This window comes from Tursiops truncatus, chromosome 13 (genome assembly GCF_011762595.2).
Source record: "Tursiops truncatus isolate mTurTru1 chromosome 13, mTurTru1.mat.Y, whole genome shotgun sequence".
Classification (NCBI taxonomy): domain Eukaryota; kingdom Metazoa; phylum Chordata; class Mammalia; order Artiodactyla; family Delphinidae; genus Tursiops; species Tursiops truncatus.
In genome coordinates, this window is record NC_047046.1 from 75635381 (window position 1) to 75659461 (window position 24081).

Consider the following 24081-nt stretch of genomic DNA (forward strand, 5'->3'; position numbering starts at 1 on the left):
GGAACAAAATAAATCCCTCACTGCGTCCCTCCATGTTGTCTTCTCCCCAAAGCAGTCAGTGCTGTTCATCATCTGTGTTTTGCAGTGTGTTTGCTTTTAATATCTCTTTGAGACATGATAGATAAAACAGTTTATCTCTCTGTTTAAAAGGGCAATTTGTGGAATAGCCTTTGGCATAGTTATTTCATCCTCACCTTCCAGCCACACCTCTGACTCCAAAGGATCACATATTTTTTTATTATAAAAATTCCAAAGACTCTACACAATTCTGAAGCACCTGGATTGTCAGAAACGGAAAATTATGTTCAGCATAGATTTACATTTATGTATTTAGTTCTTTGAAAATTGCAAATTAATATATGACATTTGGTGGTTAGAATATTTGCTAGCTATATAATCTAAACAAAATCATTTCATAAATTCATTTTGAGAAATAGCTGCCTTTTTATTTTTTCTTTTTACATTTCTGAAACTTACTCTTTAGAGTTTCAAAGTCTTCACTGCATTTTAGTGAGCAAATCTTGGCTCACTCTATCCCAATGGTTTTGTTTTGTTTTGTTTTGTTCCCAGTCCATCATTTCTGGTTAGAACTCAGGGGTTACTCAGTCTACTTCATGGGAAGCAATTTACTCTTTTTAAATATTCAGGCATACAAATTTTAACTGAATAGGCATTTTTGGCAGTCAGTTCTATTTTTGAGTTCTTTTAAAGAAAGAATTTTACAACATGCTCTGAGGAGTTAAAATGTATAGACTTAAAAAGTGGCTCAATGTGCTAATATTGGACAGATCCTGCAAAGAATCTTAATTCTGATTTTTTAAAGTCTGTTATATTGATTTTTTCCTCTGCCTCTGCCTAAGAATGCATTTGTCCCCCGCAAAAAAGTCGTCAATTATTTTCAAATAAAATTGTGCTTCAGTAATGAATTTTTACCTAGGTCAGAGGCCAGCTTTTTTAGGTAATTATAGAAAAACTTGGAAAAAAAAATTTAAGGGTGTAACTAATTTCTGATGGTTCAATTCAGAAATCTATTTAACTAAACAATTCTATTTTTTAAAAATCACGTTATTTTTAGATGTGAATTTGGACATTGGATCTGGACATGACACATGTGGAGAAACATCTTCAGAGAGTTACAGTTCTCCGTCTAGCCCAAGACATGATGGAAGAGAAAGTTTTGAAAGTGAAGAAGAAAAAGACAGAGGTTTGCTCTTTGGAGGGATTTGGGGGTGTCAGAGGAAAATGTGTGCTCTTAAAATCAGTCAAACATAAGTATTTTTATGGTACTGTAAATGTCATTATTGACTTTAATTGGTATAAAAGGGTGTCGTGTAGACCACTGACTTAGCAGTTCCTAGTGATGTTGATTTTTTTAAACCTATTTCACTGCATATGAAATTAAAGAGAAAGAAGACAGTCACAAGAAAATGTAGAGTCAATGTAGAAAGATTGAAAGCTTGCATATTGTTAGATGCACATATATTTATAACGTTTATGTCTTCCTGATGGATTGACCCTTTTTATCATTATAAATATCCTTCTTTGTCTCTAATGACAACTTTTTTCTTAAAATCTATTTTGTCTGATAATAATATAGCTACTTTAGCTCTCTTTTGGGTGTTTGCAGGGTACCTCTTTTTCCATCCTTTTACTTTAAGCCTATTTGTGTCTTTGACTCTAAAGTATCTCTTAAAGACACCTTATAGTTGGATTATGGTTTTTTAGCAATTCTGCCCATCTCTGCCATTTGATTGGAGTGTTTAACCTATTGAAATTTACTGTAATTACTGATAAGGTAGGACTTACATCTGCTCTTTTGCGCTTTGTTTTCTGTATGTACTATGTCTTCAATTCCTCCTTAAATGGAGGCTCAGAGTCAGCCAGAAATAAGAGTATAGAGCCTTCTTAGGTCTCTCCTGGGCATGCATATATAGCCCTAGATATGAGCATGGCCTTTTAGATTCCCAGGAATATATTGAAGCTTTTCAGAGCTCCCTGTGAACATCCGCTTCTTCAGTTTTTCCTTTTAAGTTTTTTGGTCAGACTATTGTTAGCCTCAACTGGTCATGCCAGCCCAGGCAGCCAAATTGTTAAACGGTTGCCGCAGATTGATTGTGACACATGCCCTGTGGGTAAGCTGCTGTTAACACAGAGTGAACTCAAGTTGCCAGACAGATAGTGACGGTTCCTTAGGAAGGTGCTTTTATAGAGTTCCAAATCCATGTTTCTTAGAGCGGCTGCTAGGCTGCTTGTTTTCGTAGCTACTGTAGTTGCAAGACTATTAGTTTACAAAGCTACTTCAGAGATGGAGAATGTGAGCAAGAATTCGGGCAAGGTGAAATACCGCAGTGGTTGCTATTCTTACAAGATTCAGCTGTTTTTCTTTAATAAACACTCTTCACATTGCTGCAAGCCTTTAATTGATTTCCAGAGTTCTGAAAAAGTTGATTTTGATAGTTTTTGCCAGGATTCTTGTTGCTTTTATGGAGGAATGGAGTGTCAGAGGCTCTTACCCTGCCATTCCAGAAATGAGGTATCACAAATGTATATGTTGGGACTTCCCTGGTGGTCCAGTGATTAAGACTCCCCCTTCCAATGCAGGGGGTGCGGGGTTTGATCCCTGATCGGGGAGCTAAGATCCCCCATGCCTTGCAGCCAAAAAATAAACGGAAACATAAAAAAACGGAAGCAATATTGTAACAAATTCAATAAAGACTTTAAAAGTGGTCCACAGACACACAAAAAAATGTATATGCTGAATGAGGATGTCATTCTTTACAATGATAATGTTATCTGATAACATCTTGGCTATAAACGTCTTAGTAATAGTGTCTTGGTTATAAGGTGTGTCCATGCTGGTGGGCAGTAATAAATGGTTTCTCTTGGGCCACTTAAAGATCATAAAGATCCTTTAACAACAGCATTTCAGACGTGGCTTTTTCCTGCACAGTCCACAGCTCTTCGAGACCTTAGCCTTTGTGTTATACCGTCAGGTCACATCTTAGGAAGCTATGACAGTGATTCTGCTGTATCACATACAGTTAAAGCCAGTTTTTACTTTGAAGTTATTTTGAAGTCATAACAAATGTAACATGCAGTGACTACTGCCAGTTCTACTAATCTGAGGCAACACTGCACTTCTGATCTGCAGTTTCCTCATGAAAGAAGAAAAATGAAAGTAACTGCCCAGAGCTCTTATGAAGGTTAAACGAGATAATTTTTATGCCTTATCCAGAATAGAGACGCTTTCAATATGCTATGCTCGATTCTGTAGGATGTACCAATAATCCATGGTTCTTAAGCTAACAGTGCAGATTTGCCTCTTTGTCAGAATTAAGGGTACATCTGCATGCCTAGATGACTTTGCAGCAGTCCTTTCCTGTCATCAGATAGGGTGAGTTGGTGGGCCTGTATAGAGGAGCTTGCCCTTTTTCAGATAGGCTCTGTTATCGCATGACTAAATGAGCCTTCCCTAAATGAAGGATCATTAAGGGCTCTCTGAAACCAACCAGGGGGGAAAATGTCCACTGTGATAACAAGTGTTGATCATCTTTAGAATTTTGAGTGCATGGAAAGGTTGCTTTGAAAAGCATGTGGCTTTGTTGTTCTTGTTGGTCATAAAGGGGTTTTGTTGTAAGACTTTATACTTTTCAGAGTCAGTGCAAAAAAGGAGGACCTCTCTCTAAATAGCTGGGTAAGTCCTTATAATGCTTAGAAAACCATTTGGGATCATGGGGCCATTTGCTACGACTTAAGAAGATTTAAACAAAGCCCAATTCCTATAGAAATTGAATGATCATCTGAAAAATATTACAGCTTCTTTTGAACTTAAGTGTTTATTTTTAACTCTATACTTGTATGAAGGTACAGATATAAATACAGTGCCTTAAATAAGTTACTAATTTTTGGATACTTTTTGTTTTGCAAAGTTTAACCAGAAACTCCTCAGCTATTAAGGAGAGTATATGTTAGAACCACTTACTCATAAGTTGAATCTCTTCTAATATAAATTATTATTGTTGAATTAATAACATTGTTGACATTCTGTAGGTTGGTTCAGGTTTAACCTTTCTCCAGGAAGGTTCTATTTAACCTTTCTCCAGGAAGACTAGTATGATTTGTTTTTAGTATTGTTTCAAAAGATTTTAGCATCTTAACTGAATATAACTAGTTATTACCTTAACAAATATAAACATTTTAAGTACACAGTGCAATTCTGCTTATATTTATGGGCAGAAAGATGTTAAATTAGGCACTACATTTAACTGAATGGTCTCTATACATAGTACTGCAGTATCTGGGTTTACGATATTTAAACATTGTGAGTTAGATTTTGTCTTTTGTCCCCTTTATACCAAAAGTCAAGAAATCCAGGGGAAGTCTAGATTAAAGTTATTTCTGTTTACAAGCAGAAGAGTGATTCAGTAATAAAAACAAATGCAGTACAATTTTGTATCTGCCACTTTGCTGTTTTGTTTTAGGAGAAATGGCACTGCTTCTTGTGCTCTAGCACACTTGTTTTATGACCATAATGGTAGCTTTAAATTTTCTTTCCCCCACTGAAATATTTAAAAGTAAGAATATTTATTCCATTCTAAGAAAACTCTCTTCCTTTCCCTATCTTTTTTTTTTTTTTAAATAAATTTATTTATTTATTTTCGGCTGTGTTGGGTCTTCGTTGCTGCACGCGGGCTTTCTCTAGTTGTGGTGTGTGGGCTTCTCATTGCGGTGGCCTCTCGTTGCGGAGCATGGGCTCTAGGCATGCGGGATTCAGTAGTTACAGCACGTGGGCTCAATAGTTGTGGTGCACGGGCTTAGCTGCTCCGTGGCATGTGGGATCTTCCCGGACCGGGGCTCGAACCTGTGTCCCCACGCATTGGCAGGCAGATTCTTAACCAATGCGCCACCAGGGAAGTCCCGAGTTAAATATAGTCTTGATTGAACTCCTTTAAATTGTATTATTTATGTGAGACAAATGTGAAGACCTCGGGTTTAGTAGTACAGAATATAAATCAAGTGAATTGCCTAAAATTGATTAAGGTTAAAAATATCTGATCCCTTTCTCTGTAATAAAGGTCTGTATTTTATACTGTGCTTCATTCAGTCTCCATTAACCTTTTGTTTCTTACCTCTCCATGGATTTTTTTTTAATTTAAGATTTAATTTTTTTAGAGCAGTTTTGGGTTTACTATAAAATTGAGAGAAAGATACAGAAATATTCCCTGCTCTCACACATATAGTCTGCCCTGTTATCAACAATTGCTCCCTAGAATGACACATGTTTTACCAAGGATGAACCAATCTACTTTGACGCATCATTGTCGCCCAAAGCCCATGGTTTATCTAAGGGCTCACCTTCAGTGGCTTTGGACAAATGTGTAATGATACATACTCACCATTACAGCATCACACAGAGTACTTCCACTGCCCTGAAGACACCCCGGGCTCTGCCCGTTCATCCTTCTCCGGGGCCCCCACCCCTGGCAGCCACCAAGCTTTTATTGTTTCCATAGTCTTGCCTCTTTTCCAGAATCTCCATATGTTTACAGTAAAGTCCACAGAAAGCCAAAAATTAAAAGAAGGTCAGCTTGGTAGTCAGGAAGCTTAGGGATACATTTATTAGTCCAAACTTCAGTGTTTATTTTAGATATACTTAAAGTTTATTTCTAGCAAGAAGGTTGGGAGATTATGCTTGTGTTAACATCTAGTTATGTTTGTTTCCCTCAGACACAGACAGCAATTCTGAGGATTCTGGAAATCCATCCACAACCAGGTTTACAGGTTATGGTTCTGTCAACCAGACTGTCACTGTCAAGCCACCTGTTCAGATTGCTTCATTAGGAAACGACGATGCAAACCTTTTAGAAGATCCCTTAAGCTCACCCAAGTATCAGCATATTTCTTTTATGCCAACTTTACACTGTGTCATGCACAATGGTGCCCAGAAGTCTGAGGTGGTCGTTCCTCCACCCAAATCTGCTGATGGTAAAACAATAGGGATGCTTGTTCCTAGCCCTGTTGCTCTGTCTGCAATAAGGGAGTCCACGAACTCAACCCCCGTCGGAATACTAGGGTCAACAGCTTCTACTGCAGAATCAGAAAAGCACCTTGAATTACTGGCGTCCCCTTTACCTGTTCCATCAACATTCCTTCCACATAGTAGTACTCCCGCTTTGCACCTCACAATTCAGAGGCTGAAACTGCCGCCGCCGCAGGGATCTTCCGAGAGTTGCACGGTGAACCTCTCCCAGCAACCAACCGGGAGTCTGAGCGTCGGATCACCAAACACTGCCTTTATTCCTGTTCATAATCCAGGTAGTTTTCCAGGATCTCCTGTTGCTACCACAGACCCCATCACAAAATCTGCATCTCAAGTGGTAGGACTAAGTCAAATGGTGCCTCAGCTTGAGGGAAACACAGGGACAGCCCCTCAGCCTACCAATGTGAAGGTAGTTCTTCCAGCAGCTGGCCTCTCGGCCGTACAGCCACCAGCTTCCTACCCCTTGCCAGGCTCTCCCCTTGCTGCCGGGGTGTTACCCAGCCAGAATTCCACCGTCCTCAGCACGGCGGCACCGTCTGCCCAGTCCGCGGGAGCAGGCATCAGCCAGGCCCAGTCGAGTGTTCCTCCCGCGGTTCCTACCCACACCCCCGGTCCCGCCCCAAGCCCGAGCCCTGCTTTGACACACAGTACTGCGCAGGGCGACAGCACGTCTTACATCAGTGCTGTGGGAAACACGAACGCCAACGGGACAGTGTTGCCTCCACAGCAGATGGGCTCAGGTCCTTGTGGTTCTTGTGGGCGAAGGTGCAGCTGTGGGACCAATGGAAACCTTCAGCTAAATAGTTACTATTATCCTAATCCAATGCCTGGACCAATGTACCGAGTCCCATCGTTCTTTACTCTGCCATCCATCTGCAATGGCAGCTACCTCAACCAAGCACATCAGAGCAATGGAAACCAACTTCCTTTTTTTCTGCCTCAGACTCCATATGCAAATGGACTGGTGCATGACCCAGTCCAAGCCAACTATGGCATGCAGCAGATGGCAGGATTCGGGAGGTTCTATCCTGTGTATCCAGCACCTAATGTAGTCGCCAGCACGAGTGGTTCGGGGCCCAAGAAGAATGGGAACGTTTCATGTTACAACTGTGGTGTGAGCGGGCACTATGCACAGGAGTGTAAGCAGTCGTCCATGGAGGCCAGTCAACAAGGTAATCATGAGAGCTCCCAGAGGACTTGTTTTTGAGTGTGCCCGTCCCTCCCTTCCCTGGTGATCACGGTGATCCTGTTGAAGCAGAAAGAGGTGTTGTGTGTTTGTTTACGGATGTTGTGCTCTCAGTGACAAATCATAAAATGCAAACGGCAAAACCTAGCGTGGACACACACAGGACACACACACAGCACAAGGAAGTTCAGAGAAATTCAGTTCCCAATTAAGGAATAAACCATAAGGCACTTCTTAAGGAATATAATGGGGATTTGCGAATCTCTTGCTAGCAGCACTTTTTTTTTAAAGCTACAATCCTGTGTCATAGAGTAAGCAAAATTTTTAAATGCTGAAAAACTAGGAAGTGATAGTCATCTGACATGGAAGATTTTTAGTTGTTTGGGTCTATCTATGCATAACCAACTGGCCTCATGCTACACCCTTCCTTCCCAGCAGACATTTTTTTTTTTTTTCAGTGCTATTGCATTTTAAAAGGCACAAAATATTTAAGCACTGGTTTTTGGAGTAAGGAGATTCAAACTGAGTTTAATATTATTACCACCAGAATAAAGAAATTGTTCTTCAATAAGTACGTGTAAGATACCAAGTTCAGTGTAGACCTGAAACTGTTACCTTTCACTCACATTAGGCTTTTGTCATTTTGCCAGATCTCACACAGAAAAAAGGCTTGACTTGGGAGTATGTGCTTGACATTTTTTAAGGGAAAATTGAGTTTGATAGCTTTAGGTTGAACTTAAAGCACAAACTTCATTATTACTTTTTTAAAGTCATTTTATGGACCATTTTGCGGTCCGAGTATTGCCGAAGGAGCAGCGGCTGAGGAGCATGCCCATTTGATATCTTGTAGTGGTTTGTGATGCATTGCATTGTACGCAGTGACTTAGCAGTTCTGTCTTTCCCATTTTAGGCACTTACAGACTGAGATACGCACCTCCCCTCCCCCCTTCTAATGATACGTTGGATTCTGCAGACTGAAACAAGTAAAGCTTGCCTACTTAATACACTGAAGTGTGGGGAGTCATGGTTGGGGTGTGGAGGGGAGGAAAGGAAAGGTATTTTGTTTGTGTTTCTTTGTCTATACATTTCCTAGATTTCTATGCAGTTGGGAGTTTTCATTTCTCTTGTACCAAAATGTCCAAAACAAAAAAGAATGCATTGCTTTTGAGCCTCTGGTCTCCTGGTACAACAACAGGCTTATCTGTATGATACATGTAATTTAAACATCCAAACAGACTACCAAAAGGAAAATGTTGATGCGTGCTTTTTTTTTTTTTTTTACACTGAATACTTGCTGTGTGCAATGTTTACTGAATCTTTAAAACTGTGTATTTGACCTTTTTTAATAACACTGGTGACAGTCCTATGGTTTTGGAAAAAAACTTTGCTTCTTCCCCAGTTTTTCTCACTTTCGTCCTACACTCCGCTTTTCTCCCCCACCCCCACTCTTTCCAGTGGCCGCAGGAGTGGTTGGCACTGCATTGTCCACACTTTGTAAACTGCTCTGCATATAAATTGAGGGTAGAATGTTTCACCTTAATCATAAGGGAGAATCACATTCCCAAAATAGTGTGTATATATGTAATAAACAGCACCACGTAAATACATATATGCAGTGCTTGTTGTCCAAATAAAAATTAAAACAAGTGGAAGAGAGAGGAGGAAGTAAAATCATATGAAACTGAGAAAATATGACATATGAAGTGGACAAAGAGCTTTTTCTTTAAAAAAAAACAAAACCTTTTTACTTCATCATACTTTTTTAGCCTGTTGCTTCAGAGAGACATAAAGTGAACAAACTAGTGTGAGTGTGGTTCTTCTGTGTGTGTGTTTGTCATGAAAATCAACAGCCAATTTTACCTGTAGTCTACCACTGTGTCATGTAAAAGAGACACTTGAGTCAAGATTTCTTTTCCTACACCAACTGTTACAGTGTTCCATTGTGTTTAAAATGTGTATGCTTTATTGCAATCTGAACAGAAGCTCTGCGTTTCTACAAAAGTCAGGTATTTGTTCCCTAACTTGTCTCGTAGCAAAGTCACTTTTATAACAGTTTACCACTATGCTTGATTATAATGTGAAAGACTGAATTCTGCGTGTGTTAAGATGGTATGAATCACGTCAGTGTCACATCACTAAGTTTAATGCTGCTGTTTAAAAACAAAAGTTTTTTTAAAGCCAATCTATGTACTAAATTGCTTCCAGGTAATTTTTGATTTCCTAAAGTGCACTGAGGTTATCTGGAAGAACGGGGTGCAGGTTTGGACTGCTGCATTCAACAGCAGTGAGCAGCTACCACTGTAGAGTCGCAGGTTGAGGGCTTGGGGTTGGGTTTGTTTCCCCATCCTCAGTACAGGGCAGAATCGACAGATGTTTGTTGTGTGGGGTCACATTGGTGTGCAGCAGAGGAACTTGAATATCTGGTCTCGGTTCAGAAGCCTAACAGATTGCCAGACAAAAGGAAACACTTGAAGAAAGAAGCTTCGTGTAATGCTTCACAGATAGAATTTATATTTATAGCACCAATGTACATTTTGAAACCTTCTTTCCAGGGTGAGAGTTAAAGGGGAAGGAAGGGGGGTGTGTGAAGGGGGGGTAGACGAAAGCTTTAATTTAAAAAGAGAAGAAGTCCGAGTAAAGGAAATTATTTTGATTAAATGTATTTTGTTTGATCTGGGTATTTTTGGACCACATTATTAAATTAATTGTTGAGCTGCAGTTGAGTTGTTCAAGTGAGAGTTTTGATAAGCCCCATCTGGACCGCATTGTGAACCATTGCCAGTTGTACTTTATGGAGCTTATTTTATGATTTAAAAGACTGTACTGTACATAGGAGGTATGTTACCTTCTCCTTATTTGTATGTTTACCATATACTTTGATATTTGAAATGTTATGTACTGGAAAGGCCACTTATATTTCTAGAACAGATTGGATTTTATGCAACCTTTTTTCCTTGAATTAACAGCAATAAAAAAATGAAAAATGGCTTAAGAATTGTGCTTTATTGCAAATTTTGTAAAAGTGAAAGATAGGAGGACATCATACCTCGTGGGTTTGGGGTTTTTTCCCTTTTTAAAGAATCAACCCGTTATTTTCCTGCAATGTGGGCAGTGAATCCCCAAGTTACTTACCATCTGGAAATGTTTCCCACAAGCAGCCTTACTATATATATGGGGCACCTGTGTGACCGCTGAAAGAAGAGTCTGCACTTCTGTGCTTCCTGAGCACACACTGTGTGCCAGAGGCACCGTGGCGGCTCAGACAGAGTCCTTATCACCGAAGAGCGGTGTTTCTGGTTCAGGCCCTCCCTCACCAAAAGCGTAGAGGACCTAACTACTTCCTCAAATTTATTAATACCATTTTGTTTTCCAGGAAACTCTCCCAATAGAGTACCTTTGAATTACATTGGTTCTGTCTTGCATAATCCAGTCTCAAGTCAGTCTTTACACAATCTGTAATTTTATAAGAGATTGTGGGGAGGTGCTTTCCACATATCCATGCATCAGTCATGTCCTCTGGTGACGACGGATGTCACTCGGCCCAGCCCCTCCGGTTGTCCCCAACGTTCCGTGCAGTGATGGACACTAAGAATGATTGTCCTGAGCCACCTAACGCACGTTCCCTCTGTACCCAGTTGGGCAGTGGGTTTGAAAAGATCACAGGACCCCTGATGGCTTTTCCGTTAGCCAGCAAACAGGCACCTACACGTAACACACGGCAGTTATGGACCCGCCTCCAGTTAACTCACACACCTCCTATCATCACCTGTGTCCCTTAACCGACCCTTCTCCTTCCTGCCCCCACTGCGCAAGGTCACCACTACTCTCAATTTCACTATTCCTCTTTTCCCCTCACATTTTACATCCTCCTTCCCCAAATATACAGTGTATTTCTACTTTTCTTGAGCTTTTTAGAAAGGGTACCCTTTACCTCGTCTTCTGTGACTATCTCTACTCATCTGGTTTTACAGTCCTGATGTTGCATTCCTTCAGTTTGTTCATTTTCACTAACTTTACAATATTCCATTGCATTGGGGGAGAATAATACACACACACACACACACACACACACACACACACACATCCATTCTGTCAACAGACATTTGGGTGGTTTTCACTCGTTTGCTCTTGTAACAGGAGCAGTTTTGTACCAGTCTCCTGGCTTGTATGTGCGAGAGTTCCCTGGGATATACATCTAGGAATGCAAGTGCTGGGTTGTAGGACATGCCAAGTATTCAGTTTTCCCAGATTCGCCATGTGGTTTTCCAAGTGGTTTACACTCACCAGCAGCATGCATGCCCCTCAGTCCATATCCTGATGCTGTGATAGTGCCCGGGGCGGCTTGGGGAGGGAGAAATAAGTGTAGGCTTGGAGGGATTTGTGTGAGGCTTCATGGAGGAGGTTGAGTGTGGAGGAGAGCCTGACATGACAGCACGGGCGGGGTTTGGACCAGTGTGGACCAGGGGGCGCGCTCTAGGAAGAAGGTGTGTGGAAAGGCACAGGACCCGAGGTGATGGGTTGTGAGGTCGGGAGGTGACACAGGCAGCTGTCATAGAGGGAATATCTTGAAAGAGTTATGAGATTTGTGGTTCAGTAGGTAAAATAGAGCCAGACTGGAGAATTTGGAGTTGATTGAGTGAAAAATTGGAAGTTGCCATTTTTAAGTAGAGAAAAAATACGTTGACGATAGTTTTTGAAAGAAGGCTTGGAAGTTGAGAGACCGGTTAGGATGAGGCGACAGGAAGGAAGAGGATGGAAGGAACCCCGGGCTTCAGAGCCACGTTTTCCCCAGATAGAAGATGAGCTGGTCTAAGTTACGGCTGTGAGGATTACATAATATATGGGAAAGGTCCAGCATGATGAAGTAGCACCAAGGAGGCACCCAAATGTTAGTTGAATTCCGTTTCAACGCACAGGAGAACTGTGATTCTGTTTTCAGAGACGAGGAAAATGTGGATGAGAGTTAAGTCTGTGTGAAGGCAGTGGTTCTCTGGGTGGCAAGGAGCCTGGTAACTGTAGTTCTTCATTATATTAAGCTTAGTTGTTTCCGCTCTGTCCACTTATAAAAGACAAAATATTTCTTGTGCTCAAAAATTAAATCTATGTGGAGGTAGCTATGGGCTCTATATCCATGGGCTGAGTCTTGCAGTACCAAAGTAGAACAAGGTCTTACAAGGCAAATCCACATTTAATTTTTTATGTAAGTGCTAAACATCTAATTTTTCTGAGAAGTTTCCAAAAAGGTTAAAGCACAGTATAAAGTAATTTCTCTCTCTCTTTTTTTTTTAACAGGTAGCATCTAGTACTTGAGCACCACCATCCATTTGAGCTTGGAGGACACCTTTTTTCAATTCTACATACTGATTACAAAAACATTTAAGGTTAAGGCAGTGAAACCAAATGGAGGCAAGCTGTGACAGTAGTTAACCCCATAACCCTTCCATCTTTCCTCTCAAAGGATAAAGAAAAATGCTGACTCCCTCCGCCTACCCCACCCATAGAAAGGGCCCGTTTCTGTCCAGAGAAATGAGTTGAGGTCTGGGGGATGAAAGAAGAAAGAGGTGCCCTGACCGTAAACATGGTGGCTGCACCTCTGGACCTTTCCTCGGGGATGGAAGACAGTCTGAAGTTGGGTTCTATTATGAGAATGAAGGGCTCCGGGGCCCGAGATTGAGAGGCAGGTGTAAACTCAGATGAGGGCGTGTTCTCACTGCAGTGCCCTAGACCGCCTGCAGAGGGCAGCACCATCCTTTCCCAGAGCACGCCCGTCCGCTCGCACGGTTTGTATACCTAAGGTCAATCGAACATCAGTATTTTAGTATACCACTGCTTATGAATCACAGCTGTTGTACTCATATGTGCAAAAATAACTTTTCCACGTTTCAGGAAAAATAGACCTAATTCTTAAATGCTGTCCTCTTTTGAAAACTGTGAGCCCCTACATTGGAGCATGGGTACACATGACGTGAACTCTGTGTGTATGCAAATGTCTGTCCATCTTGGAAGCAAGATGGCTTTAGGCTCCCTCGTTCCTGCTCTGGAAAGTGGGGTACATCACAAGTGTAGGCATCAAAAATCCTGCCTGCCTGCAGTCACACCTCTTCTTCAGTGACTGCTGGCCTCAAGTCTCCAGAGCTCTTAATTCTAAGATCCTGATTTGCTACTTGAACTTTGGGGGTGGGGCGAGGTGGGGGGCTGGGTGGTTCTTCATTGTCTTTCTTTTTCCTCTTGCAGCTCCGACTTGATCCACTGTAAAAGGTCTCGCTCGGCCAGCCTCTCCCCAAAAGAAATTGCTAATTGGGAAGCAGCGCCGCCTGGTGGGGGACGAGGACAATGCAAGCAAGCGGACGTCATTGCCCACTTGACCTGATGTAAAGAAAATTGAACGTAAGGCAGAAAACATTTGAGATTGTAAACCTGTGCTCAAAACCTTAAAGAATGCAGGCAACTGGCCATAAAAGTAATTTGAGCGGTCTCCTCTTTCAGACATTGCAATCTCAGTTTGTTATAAACATCTTAAACGCATTGATGGTACTTTAGAGTTTCCTTTGCACTTTTCTCTGGGCTCATTGGCCTGCACAACTGTGAAGGGTATGGGGTCTCCCTCCTCCCTATTTTACAGACTAGGAACTCAGGGTTCAGAGGGGTTAAGTGCCACAGACATGCCACCAGTGATGAAGGCCAGGCCCCAACTTCAGATTAGTGCTTACCTCCTGCCCCACTTCCTGGCCTGCAACTGCTTCTTCACTGACCCCAGGGCAATGACCTTTTAAACCGTATAAAGCGATAGGCACCCATGGTCTTAAGAACCATGGGACCTCTGGGTTCCTGAGAGAGGAGTGGGCTGGGTCCTGGTCAGTCAGAATGTCTCTTTTCTGTATCTCTGTTGAAGGGGTGAGGGAAAGTTTGCAGAACTGGGAGACCTCAGTACTTTTAGAACTAGGCTTTCGGCGTTTGCCTGTCTCAGATGAATTCAAGGAGCAGCAGCTGTTGCCTACATCCAAGGTTTGAAACATGCAGCAGTATGCTCTGTTGGAACACTGAATCTTGCTCTGCAGAGGTTTTTATTGTCCCCAGATGTCTCGGTGACTCTTGAGCATTTGGTGGCCAGTCCATAATTTTAAGCCTTCAGAAGTTAAGAAGTGCAGTAGCAGGGCACACAGGAAAGATACTTCACTGCTGCTATTTGAAAAGCTCTGACCGTTATATATAGATTGTCCCAAGCACTCCCTCTACCCGCCACCACTACTCAAAGACACTCCAAAGACCAAAAATGACAGAGGCAAAGTCACCTTCAAGCAGGAACGGTGACAGTCACACCCGCCCCAAAAGCCTTTCTGGATGTTAAGAATGCCACCAGGTCACCTAGTACTCGGTGCTCATTCTTGCTAGCGTATCAGGGTTGGGTATTTGTGACATGGTAACTCACTTTTGCATTGGAAGCCTCCATCAGATGGACTTGTACAAAGAGGTGGCGCTGGTAAAGCCTTATTTTCAGCACCCACCCACAGTACGCATGACCTTTCTCAGGCTCATTTACAGAATGGGGATAACATCCACTTTGTTAGAATAGTTATAAGGATTGAATCTGACAAAATACATAAAGCACTCAGTGTCTGGCACACAGTAGGTGCTCAGGACATTCGTGATGGTGGCGAACGCCTTCATGCCCAGCGGGGGGCAGGCACGTGTCAACCTCACCACAGCCATATGAGGTGGGTACTCTGCTCCATCTTACCGTTGGGGAGGTTGAGGCATGAAGGCCGCCCAAGTGTCTGAGGGCACAGAGCGGTTCAGTGGCAAGGCTGGGGCTGGAACCTGCCGCTCTTAGCCCCCAGGCTCCTCCAATTCTTTGTGCCCGGGTCACAGGATGCTACAGGCATGGTGTGACAGTGCAGGGCACCCCGCACTGGGGTAAGGTAGGCAGAACTCAGGCCAGCTCTGCCGTAAACTCTGTCGTCTTGAACACCTGGCCCTCCTGGACCTTCATTTTTCTTACCCGAAAGCTGAGTGTTGCTTGGAAAAGAGTGGTAGAAACTGAGCTAAATGACCTTAGAATTCTGTGGCTTGAAGCTTACTTTTTCACTTTAAGTGATTTATCAAGTTTTTATAATTCTTTACCTTTACACTTTTGTTTTAACTGATTTGAAGTCCTCTTTGGGTGTGGCCAGGAGCACAAACCCCAGCTGTCACCATGTGCTAACAGGACAGGAAATGTTTCCAGGTCCTTAGGGAGCGGCAAGAGAAAAGACCCCAATTGGGGCTGGCTGGGCACCAGGTGGCAGCACCGGCTTCTGACTGTGTCTGGTCCAGCGGAGGAGCAGGTGCTCTGTCCTGTCCTCAAGATTCTAGGTTCTCCTCTACTTGTACTGATAAAGTTTTCACCTGGGGGGGCCTTCCAGTCAAAAAACGAAGCTTGCGTACCGAGTCCTGTGCTGAAGGACACAGGGTTAGCCGTAGCTCACAGGTCAACAACACGTAGAGATGGACAAACTACGGTCCACAGCTAAGAATGGTTTTTACATCTTTAAATGGTTGAAAAGAATACGTTTTCATGACGCATAAAAAATTATATGAAATTCACATTTCAGTGTGCACAAATAAAGTTTCTTGGAACACGGCCACTCGTTTGTCTCGTTGTGGCTGCTTTCGTCAGAAATGGTCAAGTTGAGCAGTTACGACAGAGACCACGTGGCCCTCAGAGCCTGAGGTACTGTCTGTGCCTTTATGGAAAAAGCTTGCTGACCCCTGACACATAGCAACCTTCTCCAAGTAAAGGTGCGCTCTCCGGTATCTTTCAGGTCCTACGTGCGAGTGCAGGAATTTCACTCTCCTTTTTGCTGCTGGGTCTTCTTAGCAAAATGAGATCACCTCTGGTGCACACATTCCATCAGCTGTTTAGCAAATATCTCTTGGCTGGGAGCTGAGTGTCACGAGGGGCATAACCAGCTACAGCCTGGTCACAAGCCGTGGGGTCCCAGTGGGTGGACAGGTGAACTCTGCCTGCTGAGAACTGGGAAAGGGTTTTCAAAGGACAACATTTCTGCTGGGCCAGAAAGGGAGAAGTGAGATATTCTTAGTGAAGAGTTAAAGAGATGGCAAAGAAAATGTCATCGACTTCAGGAGTGCTGGGTAGGGAGGTGAGAGGGTGGGAGGAACAGGCAAGGGCAGGTGCGGGGCAGCAGGGCATGAAGACGGGAGGGAGCCAGACGGGCAAGGGTTTGGAAGAAAAAAACATGGATTCTTTTGCTCTTGCTGAATTTGTGGTGCTTGAGTGACACCTGGTCATCCAGTGTTTGTCTCACAGCGTGGCCCTGGGTCACCTGCAGCAGAGTCAGCTGAAGGGCGTAACTAAAACACACACTCCTCAACTCTCCCTCCCCGCAAACACACACCTAGAGAATGGAAGTTCGCAATGTCTATTTTGGTGGGTGCAGGGGAGGGCAAAGCCGATCCGTCAAAGAAGGCTGAGAAGGAGAATCCAGATAGTGGAGAATGTTCCCTGAAGACCGGAAGATAAACTTTGAGAATGAAATGGTCGTTATTGCCACATACAGTAGAGGTCAGGAGGTATGGCCATGAGCGTGACAGTCACGAGGTCACTGGTAACTTTAAGACGACAGTTACGGGGGATTGTGAGGAGAGCCAGAGGAAGACAGAAGGATGTGAGGATGGACAACTAACCTCACTCTAGTTGCTACTTATTTTTAAAGGCAGTATAATGTAGTGCTTTGAATCCCAAGGCTGTCACTTGAGCCGGGGCCTCTGAGCAAGTTCCCTTACCTGTAAACAAAGATTACAAGAGTGTCAACCTCCTGGGGTTTTTGTGAGGGTTAAAACGTTCCAACGTGGTGCCTGGCATACAGGGAGCACTAACACAATGTTATATTTCCTTTAAAAATACTTTCTTATTCAGAACCTGCCTTCCTATTTTAGGGCCTGTCAGAATTAGGAATGCCTCCCTTTGGATTATGACTGGGCTTTGTTCTTTCCTGTTAGCTATTTCTGTTTTACATAATTGCAGTCATCCTATACACGCATTTTATATCTTTTTTTTTGTTTGTTTACAGCTGATAAGCCAATATCAACACTTTATTACTAACTGAAGTCCACAGTTTACATCAAGGTTCACTCTTGGTCTTGAACATTCGGTGGGTTTTGACAAATGTATGATGACGTGTATCCAGCATTGTAGTATCGTACAGAACAGTTTCACTGCCCAAAACATCCCATGCTCTGCCTATTTACCCCTCCCTCCCACCCCTGGCATCCACTGATCTTTCTACTGTCTCTATAGTTCTGCCTTTTCCAGGTGGTCATATAGTTGGAATCACACAGTATGTAGCCTTTTCAAATTGGCTTCTTTCACTTAGTAATATGCATGTAAGTTTGTAAGTTTCCTCTATCTCTTTTCATGGCTCAATAGCTCTTTTTTTTTTTTTTTTTTACTCTGAATAATCCACTGTCTGGATGTGCCAGTTTGTTTATCCACTCACCTACTGAAGGACATCTTGTCTGCTTCCAGGTTTTGGCAATTATAAATAAAGCTGCTCTAAACATCCCTGTGCAGGTTTTTGTGTGGATGTAAGTTTTCATCTTACTTGGGTAAATACCAAAGAGTGCGATTGCTGGATCATATGGTAAGCTATGTTTAGTTTTGTAAGAACCTGCCAAACCGTCTTCCTAAGGGGTGCCCCGTTTCCATTCCCATCGGCGGTGAACAGGAGTCCTTGTTGCTCTGCATCCTTACCAACACTTGGTGTTGTCCTTGTTTGGATTTTAGCCATTATAAGTACGTAGTAGCACCTTATTGTGTGAACTTGCAGTTCTCTAATGACATAAGATGTGGAGCATTTTTCACGTGTTTGTCATTTTTGGTGAGGTGTCTGGATCTTTTGCTGATGTTTTTAAATTGGGCTGTTTATTTCCTTATTATTGAGTTTTAAGCATTCTTTGTATATTTTGGACACCAATCCTTTGTGCTTTGCAAATATTTTCTCCTTAAAAGCATTCTTTTAACGCTTTTTTCTTTTTATTGGGATGAAACGGGAATGTGAGGCCATCAAGGCACAGAGCCCAGAGGGTCCCCCTGTGTCTTTACTCTTCTCAGACGCAGCGCCATACATCTCCAGCGGGCGTCCGGCAACATGTCAGAAGCGGGATCCCGTAGTGGTTGCCAGGTCCTCAGTGCAGAGCTGGGGGCGCACTTGGCAACTGGGGTGGGACCCTGGAGGCTTCCAAGTACCTCCTCTGAAGGGACAACCGGCAAGATTAAGCGGCTGGGCCACCGCTGGCCCTTTTATTACTTGCCCAGAGAACAGAAATTGTGGGTCTACAGCGACATCCCTTCGTAACTTCTTCAACCTTATTTGGGACACAGAGGACCGAGTTCCTCCCCAGTGTGTTTACAGAGACGTGCACGGCAAAGGAAGCAAGCCGTTTCCACGCCGGGCTTCAAGCAGGGCTGCCGGCGTTGCCTGTGCTCCTCGGTGTGGATGAGCTTCCTTTCCGCCAGACACAAACAGACCTTGGTGGGGCCTCGGCGGAACAAGAGACAATAGTGCTTCCCCCAGGATGGAAAGTCGTCACCCCGCAGCAGACGGGAAGTTCAGCTCCACAGAGGGGCTTTGCCTGTGGGTCTTCAGATCTCCCCTCCCACCCACCCATCTCGTGATAAATTGATGCAATGCCTTAATGCTTCCACATAGCTGAGTATCTTCTCTGGAGCTCAGTATCGAAATAGGCATATTTCTGGCTACATTGAAAACCCTGGTGAGGAGGAAGTGAACTACTCTAGAGTGTGTGTGATCCAAGCGGAAATAAATCATTGTGCCCAGCTCGTTCTGAATCCCAGTTTCCTCTTAAGCCAGACTTTCCACCTACTGGAAAGTGGAGGTGTGTTTACTCTAGCAAAGATGGTCTCTTGATTGAAAACAGTTGGAAAAGGCCCGTCACGTGGAGGGAAATTGGTGGAGCGCATTGTTTCTCCCAGTGCCGTCCGGGGAGCCCCTTGGGAGGCCTGTGAAATACGGACTCCAGCACCACCACCACTGCCCCCCGGCCCCCCCTGCACAGGATGCCTGGCGGAGGGCGCAAGAGCGAGCCCTTCACAAGCTCTCCATTCCGTTGCACAAAATTTTGAAAATCATTAAGTTAAAAGCACGAACTTCAGAAGCCTAAAAAGCTGGCTTTAGATCTTGACTCTGTCACCCAGTAGCCGTGTGACTTTGGACAAATATTTAAATGGCTTCGTTCTTATCTGCAAAATGGGAATAATAGCAATGGGGTTGTGGAGACCCCCCAGTGCCTGCACAGCTACCAAAGCTAAAGTGCTTGAAACATGTACTGATGCACACAAGAGATCCTCAGAAGACAAGAAAGGGGGCTTCAGAAAGTGTAGGCTGTCCCCCTCCTCTACTGTGGGGTTTTGTTTGTTTTACACGAAGTAATAATGACTAGCTTTTATTTGAGTCCATATCATGCACCAGGCATTATCCTGAGCACTTCCACGTATTATTAACCCTCAAGCCTATAAAATAGGTATAATTATGATACCCACTTTATAGATGGAGAAATCGAGTCAAGGACAGGTTAAGGAACTTGCCCACTCAGTTTCGAAGTCTGCATTTGAATGCGGGACCTGGAGCCTGGAGCTCTCTTCTTGGGCCTCTAGCCCTTAAAGACCTGACAGTAAACTGATAGAGAAAAATGGAAGTCCACTTCCTGGGTAACAGTGGAAGTTTAACTCTTCAGCAACCACATGGTAAGCATGGAATGTTCAAGTAATTATTATTGTGGAGCCCAAGGCAGAACAATGTTTTCTCTGACGAGCCTTACAAACAGTATCCTTTCTGAGATGCTCAGTCTAAACCCGAACTGTCCAATCTGGTAGCCAGTAGCCACAGATAGTTATTTAAGTCAATCGGTCCCTGGAAGAGACTAGAGAGTCCGGATGTAGACCCACACATATGCCCAAAACTGATTTTTGACAAAGGTGCCGCGGCAGGTGCAGCCGGCTGACCTCGGGCGCCCAGGGACTGACCGGCTGCAGGGCTGGGGGCGGCGGCGGGGCGGGTGAGGAGGGGCCTTCTCAGCGACCCCCGCGGCCTCTGCCCCCCTCCCCCCGGCCGCGTGGATGCCCCTCTGCGCTTCTCCTAACCCATTTTAGGACCGAGAGAGCCGCCCAGGGGATCTTCCCCTGGCGCGCCGCCCCCAGGGGTGTTGTCCTGCCAGAGCTGAGGATGCTAAATGTCCTGACAGAGGCCCGCACCACCAAGGACGGTCCCTCCGGAAAGGCGATCGGGCCCCGGAGGAGGCCTCGCCCCGCCCGCCGGCGCTCGGGGTCCACGTGGAGGCCTCACCCCTCCCGCCCGCGCAGGGTCCTTGTGGAGGCCTCACCCCGCCCGCCGGCGCTCGGGGTCCAAGTGTAGGCCTCGCCCCTCCCACCCGCGCGTGGTGTCCACGTGGAGGCCTAGCCCCGCCCTCCCGCGCGGCGTCCATGTGGCGGCCTCGACCCGCCGTCTCGCGCCCTCTCGCGCCGTCTCGCGCCCTCTCGCTCCCCCTCGGCCTGCGCGGCGGCCCGGAAGAGCCGAAGAGCTCGGGAGATGGGCCCCAACCAGGTGGGCCCCAACCCGGCACCACCTGCCCTTCGGAGCATCAGTGTGTGCGGGTCTCGAAGACGGTGAGAAAGGGGTCTTTCCAAGAGGCTCAGCATAGTTTCCCCAGGGTTGGTCTAGAAAGTGCTCCCCGTCCCTTCAACTGGTTCCCGGCGCCGCAACTGGAACTGTCCTGACCGCGAGGCCAGGACACATTCCCCTTGGATGGGCTTGTCCCTCTGTGCACGCGGCCCGCCCGCAGCCCGGATCCTAATGCCTCAGACTTAGCGTCACAGCTTTTGGTTCTATCCTGAAATGAGCAGGGAGAGATTTGGACCTGGGAATACCTGGAAGACAAGCGGTGTCTGTATCTAACAGACTCTCGGTAAATGTTACAGGAATGAATGAAGTGAGGAACCGTCCCCCAGCCGGCACGGTTCCCTTTGTTCTTCCACGAACCAGAAAATGACGAGTGTATTCTGAGTGGGCATTCTAGGACCGCAGCCCTAATGAGAAAGAATTATGAGGACTTTATACTCCTGGGGTTCCCCCCCCCCCACCCCTTGAGACGAGAAAAGGATGTTCAAAGCCAATAAGCTCCTTAGAACAAGCAGATAGGAAAGGCGGAAAGCAACGCTTTGAAAACAAAAGCAAATGGCCTTATTTACTTTTAAAAATGATACACGTAAAACATGAAGATATGTTCAAAAAGAATGTATTTCTGAAAAGTGTAAACAGTTAAAATCCCTGGCCCCAGAGCCCCAGTCTTAATTCCCTCCCCAGGTGTAACCTCACCCCACGGCGCTCCTTGACCTCTGTGCGGCTCCAGCTGCGGGTTTCTGGCTGTTCTCCACAAGGGACAGTACACCTGCAAGCCTCTTGCTCTTGCTTATTATTCCCTCCACCTGGAAAGCCACCCCCACTTTCGTTTCCCTTTTTTGGGGGAAGGGGTATTTAATTTTATTTGTAGGATAAGTGCACAAACCTTAAAGTATGCAGCTGGATGAATTTTTACATACTTTTATGCATATATATTCACCCAGATTCAGATGCAGACCATCTCCTGCACACGAAGCCTGACCCCGTACCTCCCAAAGTCAGTACCCTCCCCAGAGGTAAGCACTGTTCCGACCTCCATCGCGGCAGATTCCTTTTGTCTGTTCCTATAAATGTCCTAACGTCCTTCGGAGTCTCCAGCACTTTCTTTGGGAGCTCATTCCCATCCTCCAGGTCTCGGCTCAGATGTCATCTCCTCTCCTGTTCCTTTCAATAGCGGTATCCATAGCGGTGTCCTGTGCCTTTCCTACAGAGCCCTTCAGGGTTTGCAATTTGTTTACTTGTTTGCTGTTTGTCTCCCCAACTGGAAGGTAAGAGTCCTCTTACCTGAACTCTCCTGTTCACTGCTGTCTCCTGAACCCCTAGCCCATTGCCTAGCATATGTAGACAGTCAACAAATATTTATTCAATGAATGCATACGTGTGTGAATGAAGGGAAGAAATGCCCCAGGTATCAGTTTGTAGGGTCCTGAATCCAAAGCTAATTATAGTCATCCAAACACACCAGAGGCCTCTGCGCTGTTAGTTACAAAGGCAATATTCACCAAATTCAAATGTGAAGATTTAGAAAGAAATACTGGAGTTGTTCCAGTCTGCCTGGAAGCAAAAAGTGGGCTAATTCTCCCCCTCTATAACAGGATTGCTTTCTCCACCAAGACTGGGCTTTTGCTTTATAGTTTTGAATCAATGTTTTATAAAACAACTCCACTTTGGCTACATAAAAGGACTCTCTCAACAGTGGTAGACTCTGTTGGAGTGATAGAGGATGATGTTTTTAAAACTTCCTGTATATTTTGTCATGTTTTAAAAATGAGCACATAATACTTAAAAAATTTTTTTTAATTGTGATAAAATACACACAACATGAAATTTACCATCTTAACAAATTATTTTAAGTGTACATACAGTTTAGTGGTTCTAAGTACCTTCACATTGTTGCACAGCCCATCTCCAGAACTCTTTTCAGCTTGCAAAACTGAAACTCTGTAGCAATTAAACAAGTCCCCCTCTCTCCCCGTCCTTGGCAGCCATCATTCTACTTTATTTCTCTATGAATCTGACTACTGTGGAATCTTATGTAAGTGGAATCTGTAATACAGTATTTGTCCCAGTGACTGGTTTATTTCACTTAGCATAATGTGTTCAAGGTTCATTCACGTTGTAGCACGTGTGAGAACTTCCTTCCTTTTTCTGGCTGAGTAATAGTCCACTGTATGTTAAACCACATTTTGTTTATCCATTCATCCGTCGATGGACACTTGAGTTGCTTCCAACCTTTGGCTATTGTAAATAATGCTGCTGTGAACATGGGTATGTAGGTATATCTTTGAGAACCTGCTTTCAGTTCTTTTGGGTAATAACCAGAAGTGGAATTGTTGGATCATATGATAATTCTGTTTAATTTTTTGAGGAACTGCCATGCTGTTTTACACAGCATCTGCATCATTTTACATTCCCGGTAGCAGTGCACCAGTGTTCCAGTTTCTCCACATTCTCGCCAGCACTTGACATTTTTTGGTTTTTTGATTGCAACCATCCTATGGATGTGAGGTGGTATCTTTTTGTGGTTTTAACTTGTATTTCCCTAATGAAAAATGATGTCGACAGCATCTTTTCATGTGTTTGTTGGCTATTTGTATATTTTCTTTGGAGAAATGTCTAGTCAAGGCCTGTGTCCATTTTTCATCAGCTTGTTTGCTTCTGTTGTTGGTGTTGGGTTCTGGGCACATATTACTTATAAAATCAGGAAAGAATTTTATTTTATGAAGAAAAGGGGAAAATGCATATAGAAAGCCAGTTAAAAGAGAGTGTGGTGGTTAAAAGCTTTGGGCTCTGGAATTAGAACACTCAGTCACCGTAATTATTGAGTACCTGCTGTATAAGTTGGGGTAAGGTAACTACTCTAACATACAACCCTAAAAATGATCTAGTACAATAATGTTGCTTGCTTACTTCAAGTCCATGGTGGTCTGAGGCGGAGGTGGGGGAAGGGCAGGACTTATGGAGGGACACTATGTCCTTTGGGGACTCTGAGTGACATAGTCATTCAGGGACCTCGGCTGCATCCATCCTGTGGCACTTGACATCCTCAACATGTGGCCTCCAAGGTCACCAAAGGATGGGATAAAAGGGAGGATTACACAAGGACATCGTTTTAGGGACCAGTCTTTGCCTGTATTGCATTAACCTAAAGTTGTGATTCA

The 24081-nt window shown here is 44.2% G+C and overlaps 1 protein-coding gene across 1 annotated transcript in view; it reads left to right on the forward strand.

Annotated features, from left to right (window-relative positions):
• ZCCHC2 (zinc finger CCHC-type containing 2) overlaps nucleotides 1–10212 on the forward strand; it is a 49639-nt gene extending 39427 nt beyond the window's left edge. Inside the window, exons 12-14 of the mRNA XM_033837817.2 lie at nucleotides 1076–1204; nucleotides 5728–7212; nucleotides 8137–10212. Of these exons, the coding sequence (XP_033693708.1) occupies nucleotides 1076–1204; nucleotides 5728–7212; nucleotides 8137–8204 (1682 nt within the window). The 3' untranslated portion in view covers nucleotides 8205–10212. The remainder of the gene's footprint in view (nucleotides 1–1075; nucleotides 1205–5727; nucleotides 7213–8136) is intronic.
• The last annotated feature ends 13869 nt before the right edge of the window (nucleotides 10213–24081 follow it).